Genomic DNA, 18,352 nt, shown 5'->3' with positions numbered 1-18,352 from the left:
AGTGTACTGTAACATCCTCAGTCAGCCTTGAGGTCTAGAGTGTACTGTAACATCCTCAGTCAGCCTTGAGGTCTATAGAGTAATATAACATCCTCAGTCAGCCTTGATGTCTATAGTGTAATGTAACATCCTCAGTCTACCTTGAGGTCTAGAGTGTACTGTAACATCCTCAGACTACCTTGAGGTCTAGTGTGTAATATAACATCCTCAGTCTACCTTGAGGTCTAGAGTGTACTGTGACATCCTCAGTCAGCCTTGAGGTCTAGAGTGTACTGTAACATCGTCAGTCAGCCTTGCGGTCTAGTGTGTAATATAACATCCCCAGTCAGCCTTGAGGTCTATTGTGTAATTTATCATCCTCAGTCAGCCTTGATGTCTATAGTGTAATATATCATCCTCAGTCAGCCTTGAGGTCTAGTGTGTAATATAACATCCTCAGTCAGCCTTTATGTCTAGAGTGTACTGTAACATCCTCAGTCTACCTTGAGGTCTAGAGTGTACTGTAATATCCTCAGACTACCTTGAGGTCTATAGTGTAATGTAACATCCTCAGTCAGCCTTGAGGTCTAGTGTGTACTGTAACATCCTTAGTCAGCCTTGAGGTCTAGAGTGTACTGTACCATCCTCAGTCAGCCTTGAGGTCTATAGTGTACAGCAACATCTTCAGTCAGCCTTGAGGTCTAGAGTGTACTGTAACCTATCCTCAGTCAGCCTTGAGGTCTATAGAGTAATGTAACATCCTTAGTCAGCCTTGAGGTCTAGAGTGTAATGTAACATCCTCAGCCAGCCTTGAGGTCTATAGTGTACAGCAACATCTTCAGTCAGCCTTGAGGTCTAGAGTGTACTGTAACATATCCTCAGTCAGCCTTGAGGTCTATAGAGTAATATAACATCCTCAGTCAGCCTTGATGTCTTTAGTGTAATGTAACATCCTCAGTCTACCTTGAGGTCTAGAGTGTACTGTAATATCCTCAGACTACCTTGAGGTCTATAGTGTAATGTAACATCCTCAGTCAGCCTTGATGTCTCGAGTGTAATGTAACATCCTCAGTCTCCCTTGAGGTCTAGAGTGTATTATATACTGTAACTTCCTCAGACTACCTTGAGGTCTAGTGTGTAATATAACATCCTCAGTCAGCCTTTATGTATAGAGTGTACTGTAACATCCTCAGTCTACCTTGAGGCCTAGAGTGTATTATATACTGTAACATCCTCAGACTACCTTGAGGTCTATAGTGTACTGTAACATCTTCAGTCAGTCTACCTTGAGGTCTAGAGTGTACTGTGACATCCTCAGTCAGCCTTGAGGTCTAGAGTGTACTGTAACCTATCCTCAGTCAGCCTTGAGGTCTATAGAGTAATATAACATCCTCAGTCAGCCTTGATGTCTGTAGTGTACTGTAACATCCTCAGTCAGCCTTGAGGCCTAGAGTGTACTGTAACATCCTCAGTCAACCTTGAGGTCAAGAGTGTACTGTAACATCCTCAGTCAGCCTTGAGGTCTACTACCTTGAGGTCTAGAGTGTACTGTAATATCCTCAGACTACCTTGAGGTCTATAGTGTACTGTAACATCTTCAGTCAGCCTTGCGGTCTAGAGTGTACTGTAATATCCTCAGACTACCTTGAGGTCTATAGTGTAATGTAACATCCTAGAGTGTAATGTAACATCCTCAGTCTGCCTTGAGGTCTAGTGTGTAATATAACATCCTCAGTCTACCTTGAGGTCTAGAGTGTATAGTCAGCCTTTAAGTCTAGAGTGTAATGTAACATCCTCAGTCAGCCTTGAGGTCTAGAGGGTACTGTAACATCCTCAGTCAGCCTTGAGGTCTAGAGGGTACTGTAACATCCTCAGTCAGCCTTGAGGTCTAGAGTATCCTCAGTCTACCTTGAGGTCTAGAGTGTACTGTAACATCCTCAGTCAGCCTTGAGGTCTATTGAGTAATATAACATCCTCAGTCAGCCTTGATGTCTATAGTGTAATTTAACATCCTCAGTCTACCTTGAGGTCTAGAGTGTATTATATACTGTAACATCCTCAGACTACCTTGAGGTCTAGTGTGTAATATAACATCCTCAGTCAGCCTTGATGTCTACAGCGTACTGTAACATCCTCAGTCTACCTTGAGGTCTAGAGTGTACTGTAACATCCTCAGATTACCTTGAGGTCTAGTGTGTACTGTAACATCCTCAGTCAGCCTTGTGGTCTATAGAGTAATGTAACATCCTCAGTCAGCCTTGTGGTCTAGAGTGTACTGTAACATCTTCAGTCAGCCTTGAGGTCTAGAGTGTACTGTAACATCCCCACTCAGCCTTGAGGTCTAGTGTGTAATATAACATCCCCAGTCAGCCTTGAGGCCTAGTGTGTAATATATCATCCTCAGTCAGCCTTGAGGTCTAGTGTGTAATATATCATCCTCAGTCAGCCTTGATGTCTATAGTGTACTGTAACATCCTCAGTCAGCCTTGAGGTCTAGTGTGTAATATATCATCCTCAGTCAGCCTTGATGTCTATAGTGTAATGTAATATCCTCAGTCAGCCTTGAGGTCTAGAGTGTACTGTAACATCCTCAGTCAGCCTTGTGGCCTATAGTGTACTGTAACATCTTCAGTCAGCCTTGAGGTCTAGTGTGTAATATAACATCCTCAGTCAGCCTTGATGTCTAGAGTGTACCTTAACATCCTCAGTCTACCTTGAGGTCTAGAGTGTACTGTAACATCCTCACTCAGCCTTGAGGTCTAGTGTGTAATATATCATCCTCAGTCAGCCTTGAGGTCTAGTGTGTAATATAACATCCTCAGTCAGCCTTGAGTTATATAGTGTACTGTAACATCTTCAGTCAGCCTTGTGGTCTAGAGTGTACTATAACATCTTCAGTCAGCCTTGAGGTCTAGTGTGTAATATAACATCCTCAGTCAGCCTTGAGTTATATAGTGTACTGTAACATCTTCAGTCAGCCTTGAGGTCTAGAGTGTACTGTAGCATCCTCAGTCAGCCTTGAGGTCTAGAGTGTAATGTAATATCTTCAGTCAGCCTTGAGGTCTAGAGTGTACTGTAACATCCTCAGTCTACCTTGAGGTCTAGAGTGTACTGTAACATCCTCAGTCTACCTTGAGGTCTAGAGTGTACTGTAACATCCTCAGTCAGCCTTGAGGTCTAGTGTGTAATGTAACATCCTCAGTCAGCCTTGATGTCTAGAGTGTAATGTAACATCCTCAGTCAGCCTTGAGGTCTAGTGTGTACTGTAACATCCTCAGTCAGCCTTGAGGTCTATAGTGTACTGAAATATCTTCAGTCAGCCTTGTGGTCTATAGAGTAATGTAACATCCTCAGTCAGCCTTGTGGTCTAGAGTGTACTGTAACATCCTCAGTCAGCCTTGAGGTCTAGAGTGTACTGTAACATCCTCGGTTAAAAAATATAAAAATAAAGCTGTTATCACCAAAATCATTAGTTTCCTGCATTTTAGTATCATTTCCTCTTATTTCAGAGTTACAAGCACTTTTTTCACTAGCTTAGGTATTGGCAGCATTCAAAACATTTGTATGGTTGTATGAGGATCTGTTGTTCTTTGCAGTTTAAGATTTCATGTTGATGTATATAGTTTCACAAAAATGGGATGAACAGGGCAGCTCTTCGCATAATGTTAAAACAATATTTTTCAGAAGTCTATTTGCGGCATGTAGAACACAGTGTATTATTGTAGTGTCTTCGTGTAATAGGTCAACACATGTACAGTAATACTAGTAGCCGCCAATGAGGCCCTGTCCGTCACCCCTTGTTAGCAATTTACACCTCCATGACTGTGAAGTTTAACTGTGAAACAAACAGTAGATAGATCAGCTTTGTGATCACCTTGTCAGCCAAATCTTACCAATGTAGGGTGAATAAATAGCAACATTGTTGATACAGGAACTGAATCACAAATCTGCACGTCTGACATGAAAAAACTGTTCAGTAACTGTCAGAACTGTACTGTGAGTACCTGACCAAGGTGTGTGTTCACTAACTGTCAGAACTGTACTGTGCGTACCTGACCAAGGTGTGTGTACAGTAACTGTCAGAACTGTACTGTGAGTACCTGACCAAGGTGTATGTACAGTAACTGTCAGAACTGTACTATGAGTAGCTGACCAGGGTGTGTGTTCACTAACTGTCAGAACTGTACTGTGAGTACCTGACCATAGTGTGTGAACACTTACTGTCAGAACTGTACTGTGAGTACCTGACCAAGGCGTGTGTACAGTAACTGTCAGAACTGTACTGTGAGTACCTGAACATAGTGTGTGAACACTTACTGTCAGAACTGTACTGTGAGTACCTGACCAAGGTTTCTGCACAGTAACTGTCAGAACTGTACTGTGAGTACCTGACCCTAGTGTGTGAACACTTACTGTCAGAACTGTACTGTGAGTACCTGACCAAGGTGTGTGTTCAGTAACTGTCAGAACTGTACTGTGAGCACCTGACCAAGGTGTATGTACAGTAACTGTCAGAACTGTACTATGAGTAGCTGACCAGGGAGGGTGTTCACTAACTGTCAGAACTGTACTGTGAGTACCTGACCATGATGTGTAAACACTTACTGTCAGAACTGTACTGTAAGTACCTGACCAAGGTGTGTGAACAGTATCTGTCAGAACTGTACTGTAAGTACCTGACCATGGTGTGTGCACAGTATCTGTCAGAACTGTACTGTAAGTACCTGACCATGGTGTGTGCACAGTATCTGTCAGAACTGTACTGTAAGTACCTGACCATGGTGTGTGCACAGTATCTGTCAGAACTGTACTGTGAGTACCTGACCATGATGTGTAAACACTTACTGTCAGAACTGTCCTGTAAGTACCTGACCAAGGTGTGTGTACAGTATCTGTCAGAACTGTACTGTGAGTCCCTGACCAAGGTGTGTGTTCAGTATCTGTCAGAACTGTACTGTGAGTACCTGACCAAAGTGTGTTCAGTAACTGTCAGATCTGTACTGTGAGTAGCTGACCAAGGTGTGTGTACAGTAACTGTCAGAACTGTACTGTGAGTAGCTGACCAAGGCGTGTGTACAGTAACTGTCAGAACTGTACTGTGAGTACCTGACCAGGGTGTGTGTTCACTAACTGTCAGAACTGTACTGTGAGTAGCTGACCATGGTGTGTGTTCAGTAACTGTCAGAACTGTAATGTGAGCACCTGACCATGGTGCGTGTACAGTAACTGTCAGAACTGTACTGTGAGTACCTGACCAAGGTGTGTGTACAGTATCTGTCAGAACTGTAATGTGAGCACCTGACCATGGTGTGTGAACACTTACTGTCAGAACTGTACTGTGAGTACCTGACCAAGGTGTGTGTACAGTATCTGTCAGTACTGTACTGTGAGTACCTGACCAAGGTGTGTGTACAGTATCTGTCAGAACTGTACTGTGAGTACCTGACCAAGGCGTGTGTACAGTAACTGTCAGAACTGTACTGTGAGTACCTGAACAGGGTGTGTGTACAGTAACTGTCAAAACTGTACTGTGAGTACCTGACCATGGTGTGTGAACACTTACTGTCAGAACTGTACTGTGAGTACCTGACCAAAGTGTGTGTACAGTTACTGTCAGAACTGTACTGTGAGTACCTGATCATGGTGTGTGTTCTGAGTAACTGTCAGAACTCTACTGAGAGTACCTGACCATGGTGTGTGTACAGTAACTGTCAGAACTGTACTGTGAGTACCTGACCAAGGTGTGTGTTCCAAGGTCAAGGCCATCTGCATGAGGAAGTGTAAGATAATGGTCAAAATTTGTATCAGGTAATTCGTTGGAGATGTGAGTGCCCTATAGTTATCACGCTGTTTGTCTGTTCATCCACACATTTCAGTCTCCTGGTATGGTCTTGGAAACAAAAAGTCTAATCTGTTTGAAATTTGACATGGGGATACATGTACACTGTGAAATGTGTAATCTGCAACATGAAATTCAAGACTTCTAAGGTCAAGGTTACTGTTTCTAAAAATAGACTGTAAGGGGTGTCAGTACTTATTTCAGAATCATAAGTCTAATCTTTTTGATGTTTGACATGGTAATACATTATGATATGTAGACGTGAAGTAGAGGTTTAAAAAGTTATTAAGGTCAAGGTCACTGCCACTAAAAATAGACTTTGGGAGGTAAAGTCCTTATTTCGGAATCCATAAGTCTCATCTGTTTTAAATTAAACATGGTAATACCCTGTGGTATGTAAATTTATTAAAGGTCAATGTCAAGGTTACTAAAAAGAGACAGTAAGGATGGGGGTCGAGGTCAGGACGATGTGCCCGCAGACCAGCCATGAACAATACATTTCTCACAGTTGTGGAATGAGTGGGATGTTTATGAGTGCCTACCGTATTACAAGCAGGTCTAGCTGCAGTTTCATCGTGGTTATCAATTAAGACGAATGTCTCGATGCCAACGTGTGATAATGTGGTCACTGATGGCAGGCGGGGTCTTGGTACAGGTTCAGTCAATAATTACAATAAATGCAATGGGAGTTCATGGAGTGGTCAACCTGGGTTATCATTTTAGAGAGTGGTGTCCGTAGCAGGTTTAACTGTAAAGTCAGGCATGCTATGCTTGACCTTTCACATGTGATCTGGGAATCCAACCTAAGCCATCTCGTTTAAACAAGTAAACTAGGTTTGCAATCTGTCAATCCGTCAGAAGATTTGTCTAGGGCATATCTTTTATAATTTTTCACATGTAGTAACCAGAGTTGGTATGTAGGTACATCTTGGGATGGCAGAGTGTCAAGTACAAAAAGGAGGTCACTGTGATGTATGGTTTGACCTCTGACCTCAACTTTTCAGAAAGTTTTTCCCAGGGCGTATCTTCTATACTATTTCACCTGGAGTAACCAAATTTCGTATGCATGTATTTGTTGTCTGGCAGAGTGCAGAGTACAAAAAATGTGTCACTATATCCCGAGATAGGTGTACAGCTCAGTAAATAAAGAAATCATTCGCAGTGGGGGACTATGGATTGCCTTGCAATACTTTGCCTTATTGAAAATTGAATTTACATTCTTAGGCCTAAAGTCATCTAATTGTTTCAAACAGCCCTGGACAAGTCAGCAGTTCAAAAACAGACAACGCGCTAAGACTACAGACAAAACGTCGCCAAATCAAGCTCTCCAGCGTACTGTCCTTACAGCAGGCCATCAGAGACGACACGCATAAAGGTATGGATTCAAATGTCAACTCCATAGAGTCCCAAAATCCCAGAACAGCTCCCACGAGTCCTATCAAATGATCCCCAACATCTGAAGCTTCATAGAATCAACTACCCCCAGTCCCTCCACACCCAACTCTATCCAAACACCTCCAATAAACAGCCAATCCTAAGAACATCCTATAGCCTAGAAGAGACTTCAGAAATCATGCCCCCAGGTCCTACCAACCCCTGGGGACTTAGTCTCTTGGTCAAAATCCAACCAACTTTAAAGATATTCAAACCTGAATATGCCGTGATGGTTTATTTCGTTATCAATCAACATTATGATAACAAGGATTCAAGGTTTTCTTCGTTTTAAAATTATCAAAGAGTTCCTCTCATTCTGATATTTTGTAAAATTTACGTAGTCGATTACAGTATGGCGGATTATGTTAAAATGACAAGTACGTTACACATGCAGCTTTTTAATTTTATTCACTTTCTTAATAACGGTGGCTATATATTCTCATTGCTTAGCTATTTTAAATCTAATTCAATGCTGTTATCTTGATCAAACTTCTTTTTTCTTCTATCATCTACTATCCGCGATAGTTGGAGAACTCATACTGTCTGGTGTCCCACCTAATGAAAAAATGACGATGTCGGTTTAACCTTGTAATCGTCGAATACCATGTATTCCTCAAACTATTGATCTGGACTCTACGTGTTTGAGTAAACAGGGTTTTATTAGCTCACCTGCCCGGAGGGCAAGTGAGCTTATGCAATGGCGTGGCGTCCGTCAACTTTTCCTAAAAATCGCTACTAGTCATAAACGACTAAGCAGATTTTGACCAAAATGGTGGGTCTGGGCCCCCTGGGGGCTGAGGGGCGGGGCCCAATAGGGGAAATATAGCAAATTCTTTAAAATCCTTCTTCTTCTGTAGGAATGAAAGGATTTGTTCCATATTAGGTCAGAAGCATCCTTGGGTAAAGGGGAACCAATTTTTCATAAACCAGGGGTCTGGCCCCCGAGGGACCTGCGGGGCGGGGCCCAATAGGGGAAATATTCTTTAAAATACTTCTTTTGAAGGAATGCAAGGATTTGTTCCATATTTGATGTGAAGCATCCTTGGGTGAAGGGGAACTAATTTTGTATAAACCGTGGATCTGGCCCCCCCAGGGACCTGAGGGGCGGGGCAAAAGGGGGCAATTGGGCTATATTGATTTAAGGGACTTCTTCTCTTGAACTAACAGATGGATATCAACCATATTTAACTGAAAGCATCCTTCGGTAATGGAGATTCAAAATTGTACAAATGGTGGGGCCAAAAGGGGGCAATTTGGCTATATTGCTATAAACTTCTTAAAAAGAATTATGCCATGGATATCGATCATATTTGGTCAGAAGCATCCATGGGAGGCAGGGATTCAAAATTGTACAAATGGTGGGACTGACGACCCATTTGTTGATTATAAAGAGAAGCATGCACATTTGCTTCCAGGATGGCCCTGGGGTCTGGCCTCACCCTTTGAGACATAGTCCCTGGGTCATAACTTTTAAACGGTTGATATCCCCACCCCAGAACTGTATATTCAAATGCTTGGCATAAAGAGACAAAAAATAATAATAATAATATACAACATTTATATAGCGCCCTATATAATTTGTAAAGTTACTCTAAGGCGCTTTACAACATATGGATAATAGTAATGGTTATAATTGTGAAAACAAAGGCTTGCAATCACTTTCATACATTTAACAAACAATGTGCACATAATTGAACAAATAAAAGGGTGGTATTTACATGACGTCTTTGCAAAGATTCTACAATGCAGACATGAAGAGGTGAGTTTGTATGTCCCTCTTGAACTTGGCCAGGGTATTTGACTTCCTTATAGCAGATGGTAAGCTATTCCACAACGTAGCCAAAATCCTCCCAAAGCATCTGTTTCCGTAGGTCACACTACGAGATTTTGGGACACACAACAAAGATTCTGACTCTGACCGCAGTGATCTTGACGGCTGATACAGGGTAACAAGCTCCTGTAGGTATTGAAGAGCTGTTCCATTCAGTGCCTTGTATGTGTATACCAGAATTTTGTACTGCAACCTGTATCTTACCGGTAACCAGTGCAACGAATAAAGCGCAGGTGTGATGTGCTCTCTCTTTCGAGTACGAGTAACTAGCCGTGCTGCAGTGTTCTGGACCCTCTGTAGACGACTTGTTAGTTTGTCAGATAATCCAACCGAGAGGTAACAAGTGAATGCACCAAAATCTTGCATGCATCTGCAGTTAGAAACTGCCATATACAGCTGATGTTTCTGATCTGGTAGTAACAGGATTTGGCAATAGCGTTCACTTGTTTCTCCATGTTCAGAGAACTGTCAAAGTATACCCCTAGGTTTTTAACAGCTGAAACAGTCTCAATAGTTCTGGCACCAACCTTGAGCTGGAGAGCCATTGTTTGCTGACACTTTGGGGAAAAGACGATTAGTTCCGTCTTTTCCTGATTAAGTTTAAGCATGTTGGCATTCATACAGATACTGACATCTGTCAGACAAGCTTCCAGACTTAACCCCTGGGTCATAACTTCGAAATGGTTACGATCCCCACCCCAAAACTATATATACAATGGTTGGGCATAAAAAGATGAATGCATTCATGATATTATAATTGATCCTGGGGTCTGGCCACAACCCTAGGGATCTAGTTTCTGAGTCATAGCTTGGAAACAGTTAAGATCCCCACCCAATAACCATACATTAAATTGATGGGCATGAAAAATCTAATACAGACATACTACAAGAATTGGTATTGAGGTCTGGCATATTCCCTTAGATCTCATTTGGAGAATATTTTGCCATGATTGCTTAGATATCCAAGTGAACGATACAGGCCCTAATGGGCCTCTTGTTGTGTATATAGTTATCCCTTTTTGAGATTTCAAAGTTTATAAACCTTAAATACTATTATAATAGGAAATATTATGAGTAGCAGCTAGCATTGAATGTAAAAAATAAACCGTATGGAATCAACAAAAGGATTAACTGTTAATTGCAAGCATTAACTTGAACGAACAACTTAGTCCCTCTTGGCGTTTTCAAAGCATAAACTATCTGACTTTTGGTCAGTGTAGCATGTCAAACGCCCCTTTGACTACTATAAACACTACTGGGCCTGTTTAATCTACATACATTCATATAGACTAGTATTGTCAGGAAATATTTGGTGTTAGGCAAGGAGATGCACTTTGGTCCTTGTACTCCAAATCACAAGAAAAAGTGTTTTTAAGTAAAAAGGCATTGTGGGATAAGTATGAAGCTTCACAAAGTAAATATCATCATATAACTAAACTCTATGGCAAGTTACATGCTTATCCCCAAATGCCTTCTATGTACAATCAGCAGATAAACATTGGAAATAGGCAGAACATTTGATAAAACAATGAAATTGGTTAACTTTAACGATTAAAGCTGATACTTTCCTTGAGTCAAGGAGCCTTAAAATTGCCAGCAAAACAAACTTCATATATTAAATTAATCATTTTACAGTAGTTGTGGTGGCAAATGCCATTTTTGATTTTGATAAGTAAAAAAGCAAATCAGGACCTGGAACTCACTCCAGCCACAGGTGCTGAGCAAATATTATATGATATATATAATATACAATATTAACTATTCGTATCTTATACTTATAGCATATAAAAGGTGTCCTGCACCTTTTAATTCACTTAAGATTGAAAGATATTTGAAATAGCCAGGTTTGTGATGTGTCCAGAAGCCATAACTCAGTATAAAACAAAAAGAAACTATGTAGTGAATATGCAATTTATGAAAGTCTACTTAAATGAGTGAAGTTGTAAATTTCAAGTCGAAATATAAATTGAGAAAACAAATCACTTTTCAATTGAAAATGACCTAAAAGAACCCCCTGTAGAATTTCTGTCATTTTTCATTCTGCTACATATGGTTGTTTAATTTATACATGTTTGCAAGAACAGAAATGGTATTATTTTGGTTTTTAAGCCCATTTTGGGAAATATCAAACTATATTTGTGATTTATCCTACCCCTTTTGGTACCCCAAAAACCCTCTTTCGGTCAAACTTTAACGTTAGTTTTTCCACATGTCATACAATAGGACATCTTTGAACAAAATTCAGGAGTTGAAAATCTGAATATATCGGGGCCCAAAAAAGGGCCTTATTGACACTCGATCATCATCTGCTTTGAGTCTTTCTTGGAACCATGAAATCAAATGATTTATGAAGCAAAGCTTTTGACCCCCGAGATGCGTAGCTTAAAATAGAGAAATATTTCCAATATCACTTTCAGCAACAAATTTTTGCCATGATTCCTCAAATAACCAGATGAGAGATTCAGGCCTCTGGGGCCTCTTGTTGATGTAGTTTGGACGGAATTAGGGCCAAAGCATTTCATATCTTTCTGAATTAACACTAATATCCAAACTAGGACAAAGCGAATTGATTGGCTTCTGGTTCTCCTACAGTGTCCTTATCTCCTCGCTATATACACATGTATAATTCTTGTAGCAAGAGTTTCTAAATTAAGAAAAACCTGATGAAAGGATAAAATACTTAATGCCAGTGATAAAAGCAAGGTAAAATAAAAATCAATCCTGAAGATTGTTTCTGCCATAACATAGTTAATCCAAATTCATTTCATGTACAGATAAACCCATTGTTGGAAGGGTTTAACCAGATAGGCCATGTGGGCCTTGGACAGTGCAGCGTACATTGCAGACGTTGACAGGAGAGCAGTAAATTTTCAATGAAATTTCGAAGTTTCAGTGTATTTTGTACCATGTACAGTAAAAAAAAAAATACATGTACTTTGATCTTTGCATTAAACCTCGATCTATATTGTCAGAATTTTTCGGTCTGTAATACTTTAAGCCAACCATCGTCAAATTGTTGGAGGTTAAAATTGCCTTCCGTCCATACTTCATCATCCGTCTGTTCATCTCTGTTCCTCCATCACCTGTGACCTTAAAAAGTTCTTGTCACCATTTGTCACGTTGTCCAGGATGGATCTTTCTCAAACTTCCGATGTTGGTTTCTGTTAAGTCCTTAGTTGAGGTTGTTTGACTGCGAGATAGATCAAAAGAACAAGATGGCTGCCTTGTGGCAATATTTGATTATGAAAATTAACGTTATTAGGGCCCCGTATCAGAGATACGGGTGTCCTATAGTAATCACTCTGTCTGTCCACAAATTTTGTTCCTGGCTGATAACTTTGGTATTTATTGACCGATGTTCATGAAACTTGGTCAAGATGTTCAGTTCACAAAAATACACATTGAGGTCAAAAGTCAAGGTCATTAGGTTCAAAGGTCAAGGTCAAATTTTGCATCTTTTCACTGATGAACATTTTGTTATGACATTATGAAGCAAAGTTGATCAGAATTAAACAAGGAGTCAAATGACCAAAGGTCAAGGTCATTGGGTCAGGGATCAAGGTCAAATTTTGTAGCTTTTCACTGGTGAACATTTCGCTATGACATTATGGAGCAAAGTTGTTCGGAATTAAACAAAGAGACACTGAGGTAAAAAGTCGAGGTCGAAGGTCAAGGTCATTAGATTCAAAGGTCAAGGTCAAATTTTGCATCTTTCCACTGATGAACATTTTGTTATGACATGATGAAGCAATGTTGATCAGAATTAAACAAGGAGTCAAATGACCAAAGGTCAAGGTCATTGGGTCAGGGATCAAGGTCAAATTTTGTAGCTTTTCACTGGTGAACATTTCGCTATGACATTATGGAGCAAAGTTGTTCGGAATTAAACAAAGAGACACTGAGGTAAAAAGTCGAGGTCGAAGGTCAAGGTCATTAGATTCAAAGGTCAAGGTCAAATTTTGCATCTTTCCACTGATGAACATTTTGTTATGACATGATGAAGCAATGTTGATCAGAATTAAACAAGGAGTCAAATGACCAAAGGTCAAGGTCATTGGGTCAGGGATCAAGGTCAAATTTTGTAGCTTTTCACTGGTGAACATTTCGCTATGACATTATGGAGCAAAGTTGTTCGGAATTAAACAAAGAGACACTGAGGTAAAAAGTCGAGGTCAAAGGTCAAGGTCATTAGATTCAAAGGTCAAGGTCAAATTTTGCATCTTTCCACTGATGAACATTTTGTTATGACATGATGAAGCAATGTTGATCAGAATTAAACAAGGAGTCAACTGACCAAAGGTCAAGATCATTAAGTCAAAGGTCAAGGTTAAATTTTGTATCTTTTCACTGGTGAACATTTCGCTATGACACTTTGAGGCAATGTAGCTCAGAATTAAACAAGGAGTCACTTGACCAAAGGTTAAGGTCACTGGGTAAAAGGTGAAGGTTAAATTTTGTACCTTTTTCCTGATGAACATTTTGTTATCACATTATGGAGCAATGTTGTTCAGAACTTAACACAGAGTCAACTGACCTTAGGTCCAGGTTATGGGGTCCAAAGGGTCAAGGTCAAGTTTTGTAATTTTCACTGATGAATATTTTGTAATGATATTAAGAAGCAAAGGTGGTCGGAATTAAAGAATTAGTCAACTGACCAAAGATCAGGGTCACTGAGTTAATGGTTAAGGTCATTTGGGTCCAAAGGTCAAAGACAAAGTGGATCTCTGACTTTGACCCTGGCTCTTGATGAAGGAGGTATATAAGGTGAAATAAAACAAATCAAAGCTAACAAATGAGTATTGCACCAGTATTTACATTCCTGTTAGCCCAGCAAATATGGAGGTGGAAGGAAACAAGACTCACATCATAGTACATGTAAAATGTATATTTTGCTTCCTTGCGATTCTTTTAAAGTCCAAATATCAAACTTCAAGCTCATATATATGGGCAGATTGCTTCTTGATGATCATGGGGGATATATTGCCACAAGACGGGGCCCTTACTGACCTGTCAGTGTTCTAGTTACTACTATTTCTCACAAAGTACTAGAGGTGGATTTCTTAAATTTCACCAGTTGGTTCTCCTCTTAGTCCGTAGTTGTGCATGCTCACTTTTTGAACTGATCACAGGAACAAGACGCCTGCAGAAAATATTTTCTCAAATTTCACAAGTTAATTCCAGTTAGTCTTTAATTTTTGAACTGATCAGAAGAACAAGAATGATTGTTGCAACTTTTTATCACTTTATCAGAAAGACCTAGTTATATCTTTCTCAAACTTTCTCAAAGTAGGAATCCTCTTTGTCGATAATTATGTACATTTTGTATGTTTAATTTCTTGAAATCTAACAGTCTAAGTTTGCTACTATTATCCAAATTTTCAGATTTCACATGCTATGAAACATTTTGCATTTCAATAATCTGATACTTTTGCTGAGAATGATCTAGCAGTGTATATTACACTCCTCCTCCTCCTCCCCCCATCATTCCAAAGAGCATATCATTTGATCATTACCAAATATGGTTGACTGACCAGTCACATGACTTTAAGTCTGCTACAGGTTCTGAGAATGCCCAGTCACCTCTCTGATGCCCTGGTCAACCAGTTTCACAGAGCATATCAATTAACTTAATATGGCACATTGACCAGTGTTCATCCAAGCTGACAGCGGCACTACCCGTAACTGATCCCCTCAAAGGTGCTATAGAGCGGCATTAACAGGTCATGTTAAGGTAATAGGATTGTGTCGCCATTTCTCAGTAAACTTTTCTTCAAATTTTGTAGTTAAATTGCTTTGAAGTAAAGAAAATTTTCTGCCACAAAAAAAATATAGGTTGTCAGAATTTTAAGGATTTTAAATGAAAATTTATGTAAAAAAGAGTGAATTTTGGAAAAAAAAAATAAACACAATTTTTTGCAAAATAATGCCAATAAAAATGATACTGACATAGATTAGTATTGCATTAATGTATATCAATTTCATAAATGCTGAAATTGTGTAAAATTAATTATCTATAAACGATTAATTTTTTTATAATAAAACCATATACACAGAGTAATTGCATGTAAGAGTTATCGTTCTTGAAAAACTTCACAGTAGTGAAATAGGTAGCCGGTTTCCTGAAGTACAGAAAAATGGACACATGTGACTAATTGATTAAAAAACAACTGAATTAATGCCTGGATTGCTTTGAAATACTTTAATATTGAAAGAATTAAATATTCTCGCGGTTCGACAGTTTAGAGAGAATTATTTGTCTTCTCGGGCACGGAGATATCGTGCAGGCGGTTTGCCACGTGGGAACACGGGTGTGTAGCGTGTATACGCTGTGGTGGTCATTATCTAGCTGTCTATCGTATAGTGCGGTCACGGCTAAAAATTCCATTTCGGCCTATATAATATTTGCTGTTTTTATAGCATGAATTACAGAGTACGGAACGCGGAGCGTTAAGCTTTAATAAGGGCAGGGAGGCTATGCGGGGATAATAGTATTTTTTGTTTTTGTTTGTGGTAACATGTGTACGTTTATAGGGAGTGTGCAGGTTTTTTGTAAGGACCGGGAGAGCATCCGGTGAGGTAGCCATATTCTTGTTTTTTTGACAGCGGTCCCTCTGTTGCCCTTGAGAATGTATTGCACTGGCTGTGGGATGCAGGTTTCCGGGGATATTTCCGGTTGTTCCTGAGCGCGCGGTACATTCGAGGATAGGGGTTTAGTATGAGGCGTTTGTGTACGCCAATGGGTGCGCAGAGTGCGCGAGTTAGGGGCGTTTGTATCACGCCCGCGAGAGTGGGGTGAGGAGCCTTTGCACAGGCTCATTCATATACATATGAAACAACCAGAAATCAATTAAACGCCGACTGCACTAAGCACGACAGGCTAGTCCGGCAAATGAGTATTTGCGTGTTGTGTTATTTATTTCGGATTGGAGGTGAAGAGAAGACCACACTGTTCTGTCAATAAACAACATACAATATTCATCAGTTTAATATTAAACATTAGAATATGTGGAAATTGTGATACTGTCTCCCTACATTGGGTTTTCAACAAGGGATGTACTTCCTATTTCCGCTTAGCAATACACTCCTATGACCTTAACCAGAGTCACTGTGTCAAAGTGCTACTCTGATATTTGGCCCTTAGCATGCGAGATAACATGCTAGATAAAGACTGCATGCATCAAGTTTGTTAAAAAAATGTCTTTTAGAGATTCTTTCAAGGTCATAGGGGTCAGAGGTGTCAAAATCTTGAAATGATAACTTCTGAATTTTAGTTTGTTAGCTTGATTACTATAAAATTTGTTTAGAGTGTATGTGACCTTGACTTACGTTGAAGGTCAGAGTTAAAAGATGTGTATTTGCCAACAGCATTGAATAGCGTTTAAGGAATACAGGTCTGTTGGACCTCTTGTTTAAGGTCTGATGTTAACATTGAATAATTTGTTTTAACAGCAATGTTTCTCTTGAAGGTTTAAGTGAAATGTTCAAGAATCACAAGTTTGTTGGCTGTGTCAACGAGAAGTTCGCTCTGATGCAGCACCAGACAAAGCTATATCTAGTAAACACCACGAATCTCAGGTATGTAGGACCCTACTAATGTAGCCAGTAAATACCACGAATTTCAGGTAGGTAGGACCCTACTATAATGTACCCAGTAAATCCCACGAATCTCAGGTATGTAGGACCCTACTATAATGTTCCCAGTAAATACCACGAATCTCAGGTATGTAGGACCCCACTATAATGTACCCAGTAAATACCACGAATCACAGGTATGTAGGACCCTACTATAATGTACCCAGGAAATACCACAAACCTCAGGTATGTAGGACCCTACTATAATGTACCCAGTAAATTCCACGAATCTCAGGTATGTAGGACCCTACTATAATGTACCCAGGAAATACCACAAACCTCAGGTATGTAGGACCCTTCTATAATGTACCCAGTAAATACCACGAATCTCAGGTCTGTAGGACCCTACTAATGTACCCAGTAAATACCCCCTACTAATGTACCCAGTAAATACCACGAATTTCAGGTATGTAGGACCCTACTATAATGTACCCAGGAAATACCACAAACCTCAGGTATGTAGGACCCTTCTATAATGTACCCAGTAAATACCACGAATCTCAGGTATGTTTGACCATACTAATGTACCCAGTAAATACCACGAATCTCTGGTATGTAGGACCCTACTAATGTACCAGTAAATACCATGAATCTCAGGTATGTAGGACCGTACTAATGTACCCAGTAAATCCCACGAATCTCAGGTATGTAGGACCCTACTAATGTACCTAGTAAATACCACGAATCTCAGGTATGTAGGACCCTCCTATAATGTACCCAGTAAATACCACGAATCTCAGGTCTGTAGGACCCTACTAATGTACCCAGTAAATACCTTGAATCTCAGGTATGTAGGACCGTACTAATGTACCCAGTAAACACCACGAATCTCAGGAATGTAGGACCCTACTAATGTACCCAGTAAATACCTTGAATCTCAGGTATGTAGGACCGTACTAATGTACCCAGTAAATCCCACGAATCTCAGGTATGTAGGACCCTACTATAATGTTCCCAGTAAATACCACGAATCTCAGGTATGTAGGACACTACTAATGTACCCAGTAAATACCACGAATCTCTGGTATGTAGGACCCTACTAATGTACCAGTAAATACCATGAATCTCAGGTATGTAGGACCCTACTATAATGTGCCCAGTAAATACCACGAATCACAGGTATGTAGGACCCTACTATAATGTACCCAGGAAATACCACAAACCTCAGGTATGTAGGACCCTACTATAATGTACCCAGGAAATACCACAAACCTCAGGTATGTAGGACCCTGCTATAATGTACCCAGTAAATACTACGAATCTCAGGTATGTAGGACCCTTCTATAATGTACCCAGTAAATACTACGAATCTCAGGTATGTAGGACCCTTCTATAATGTACCCAGTAAATACTACGAATCTCAGGTATGTAGGACCCTTCTATAATGTACCCAGTAAATACCACGAATCTCAGGTCTGTAGGACCCTACTAATGTACCCAGTAAATACCTTGAATCTCAGGTATGTAGGACCGTACTAATGTACCCAGTAAATCCCACGAATCTCAGGTATGTAGGACCCTACTAATGTACCTAGTAAATACCACGAATCTCAGGTATGTAGGAACCTACTATAATGTACCCAGTAAATACAACGAATCTCAGGTATGTAGGACCCTACTATAATGTCCCCAGTAAA

The 18,352-nt window shown here is 40.1% G+C and overlaps 1 protein-coding gene across 1 annotated transcript in view; it reads left to right on the top strand.

Annotated features, from left to right (window-relative positions):
- The window catches only part of LOC110461582 (DNA mismatch repair protein Mlh1-like), a 73,991-nt gene that overhangs the window by 38,046 nt on the left and 17,593 nt on the right, over positions 1-18,352 (top strand). Inside the window, exons 6-7 of the mRNA XM_021515113.1 lie at positions 7,072-7,193; positions 16,550-16,658. Coding sequence (XP_021370788.1) covers positions 7,072-7,193; positions 16,550-16,658 — 231 coding nt within the window. The remainder of the gene's footprint in view (positions 1-7,071; positions 7,194-16,549; positions 16,659-18,352) is intronic.

Source organism: Mizuhopecten yessoensis, unplaced genomic scaffold, assembly GCF_002113885.1.
Source record: "Mizuhopecten yessoensis strain PY_sf001 unplaced genomic scaffold, ASM211388v2 scaffold10637, whole genome shotgun sequence".
Lineage (NCBI taxonomy): Eukaryota > Metazoa > Mollusca > Bivalvia > Pectinida > Pectinidae > Mizuhopecten > Mizuhopecten yessoensis.
This window is presented reverse-complemented; position numbering and strand designations above follow the sequence as displayed.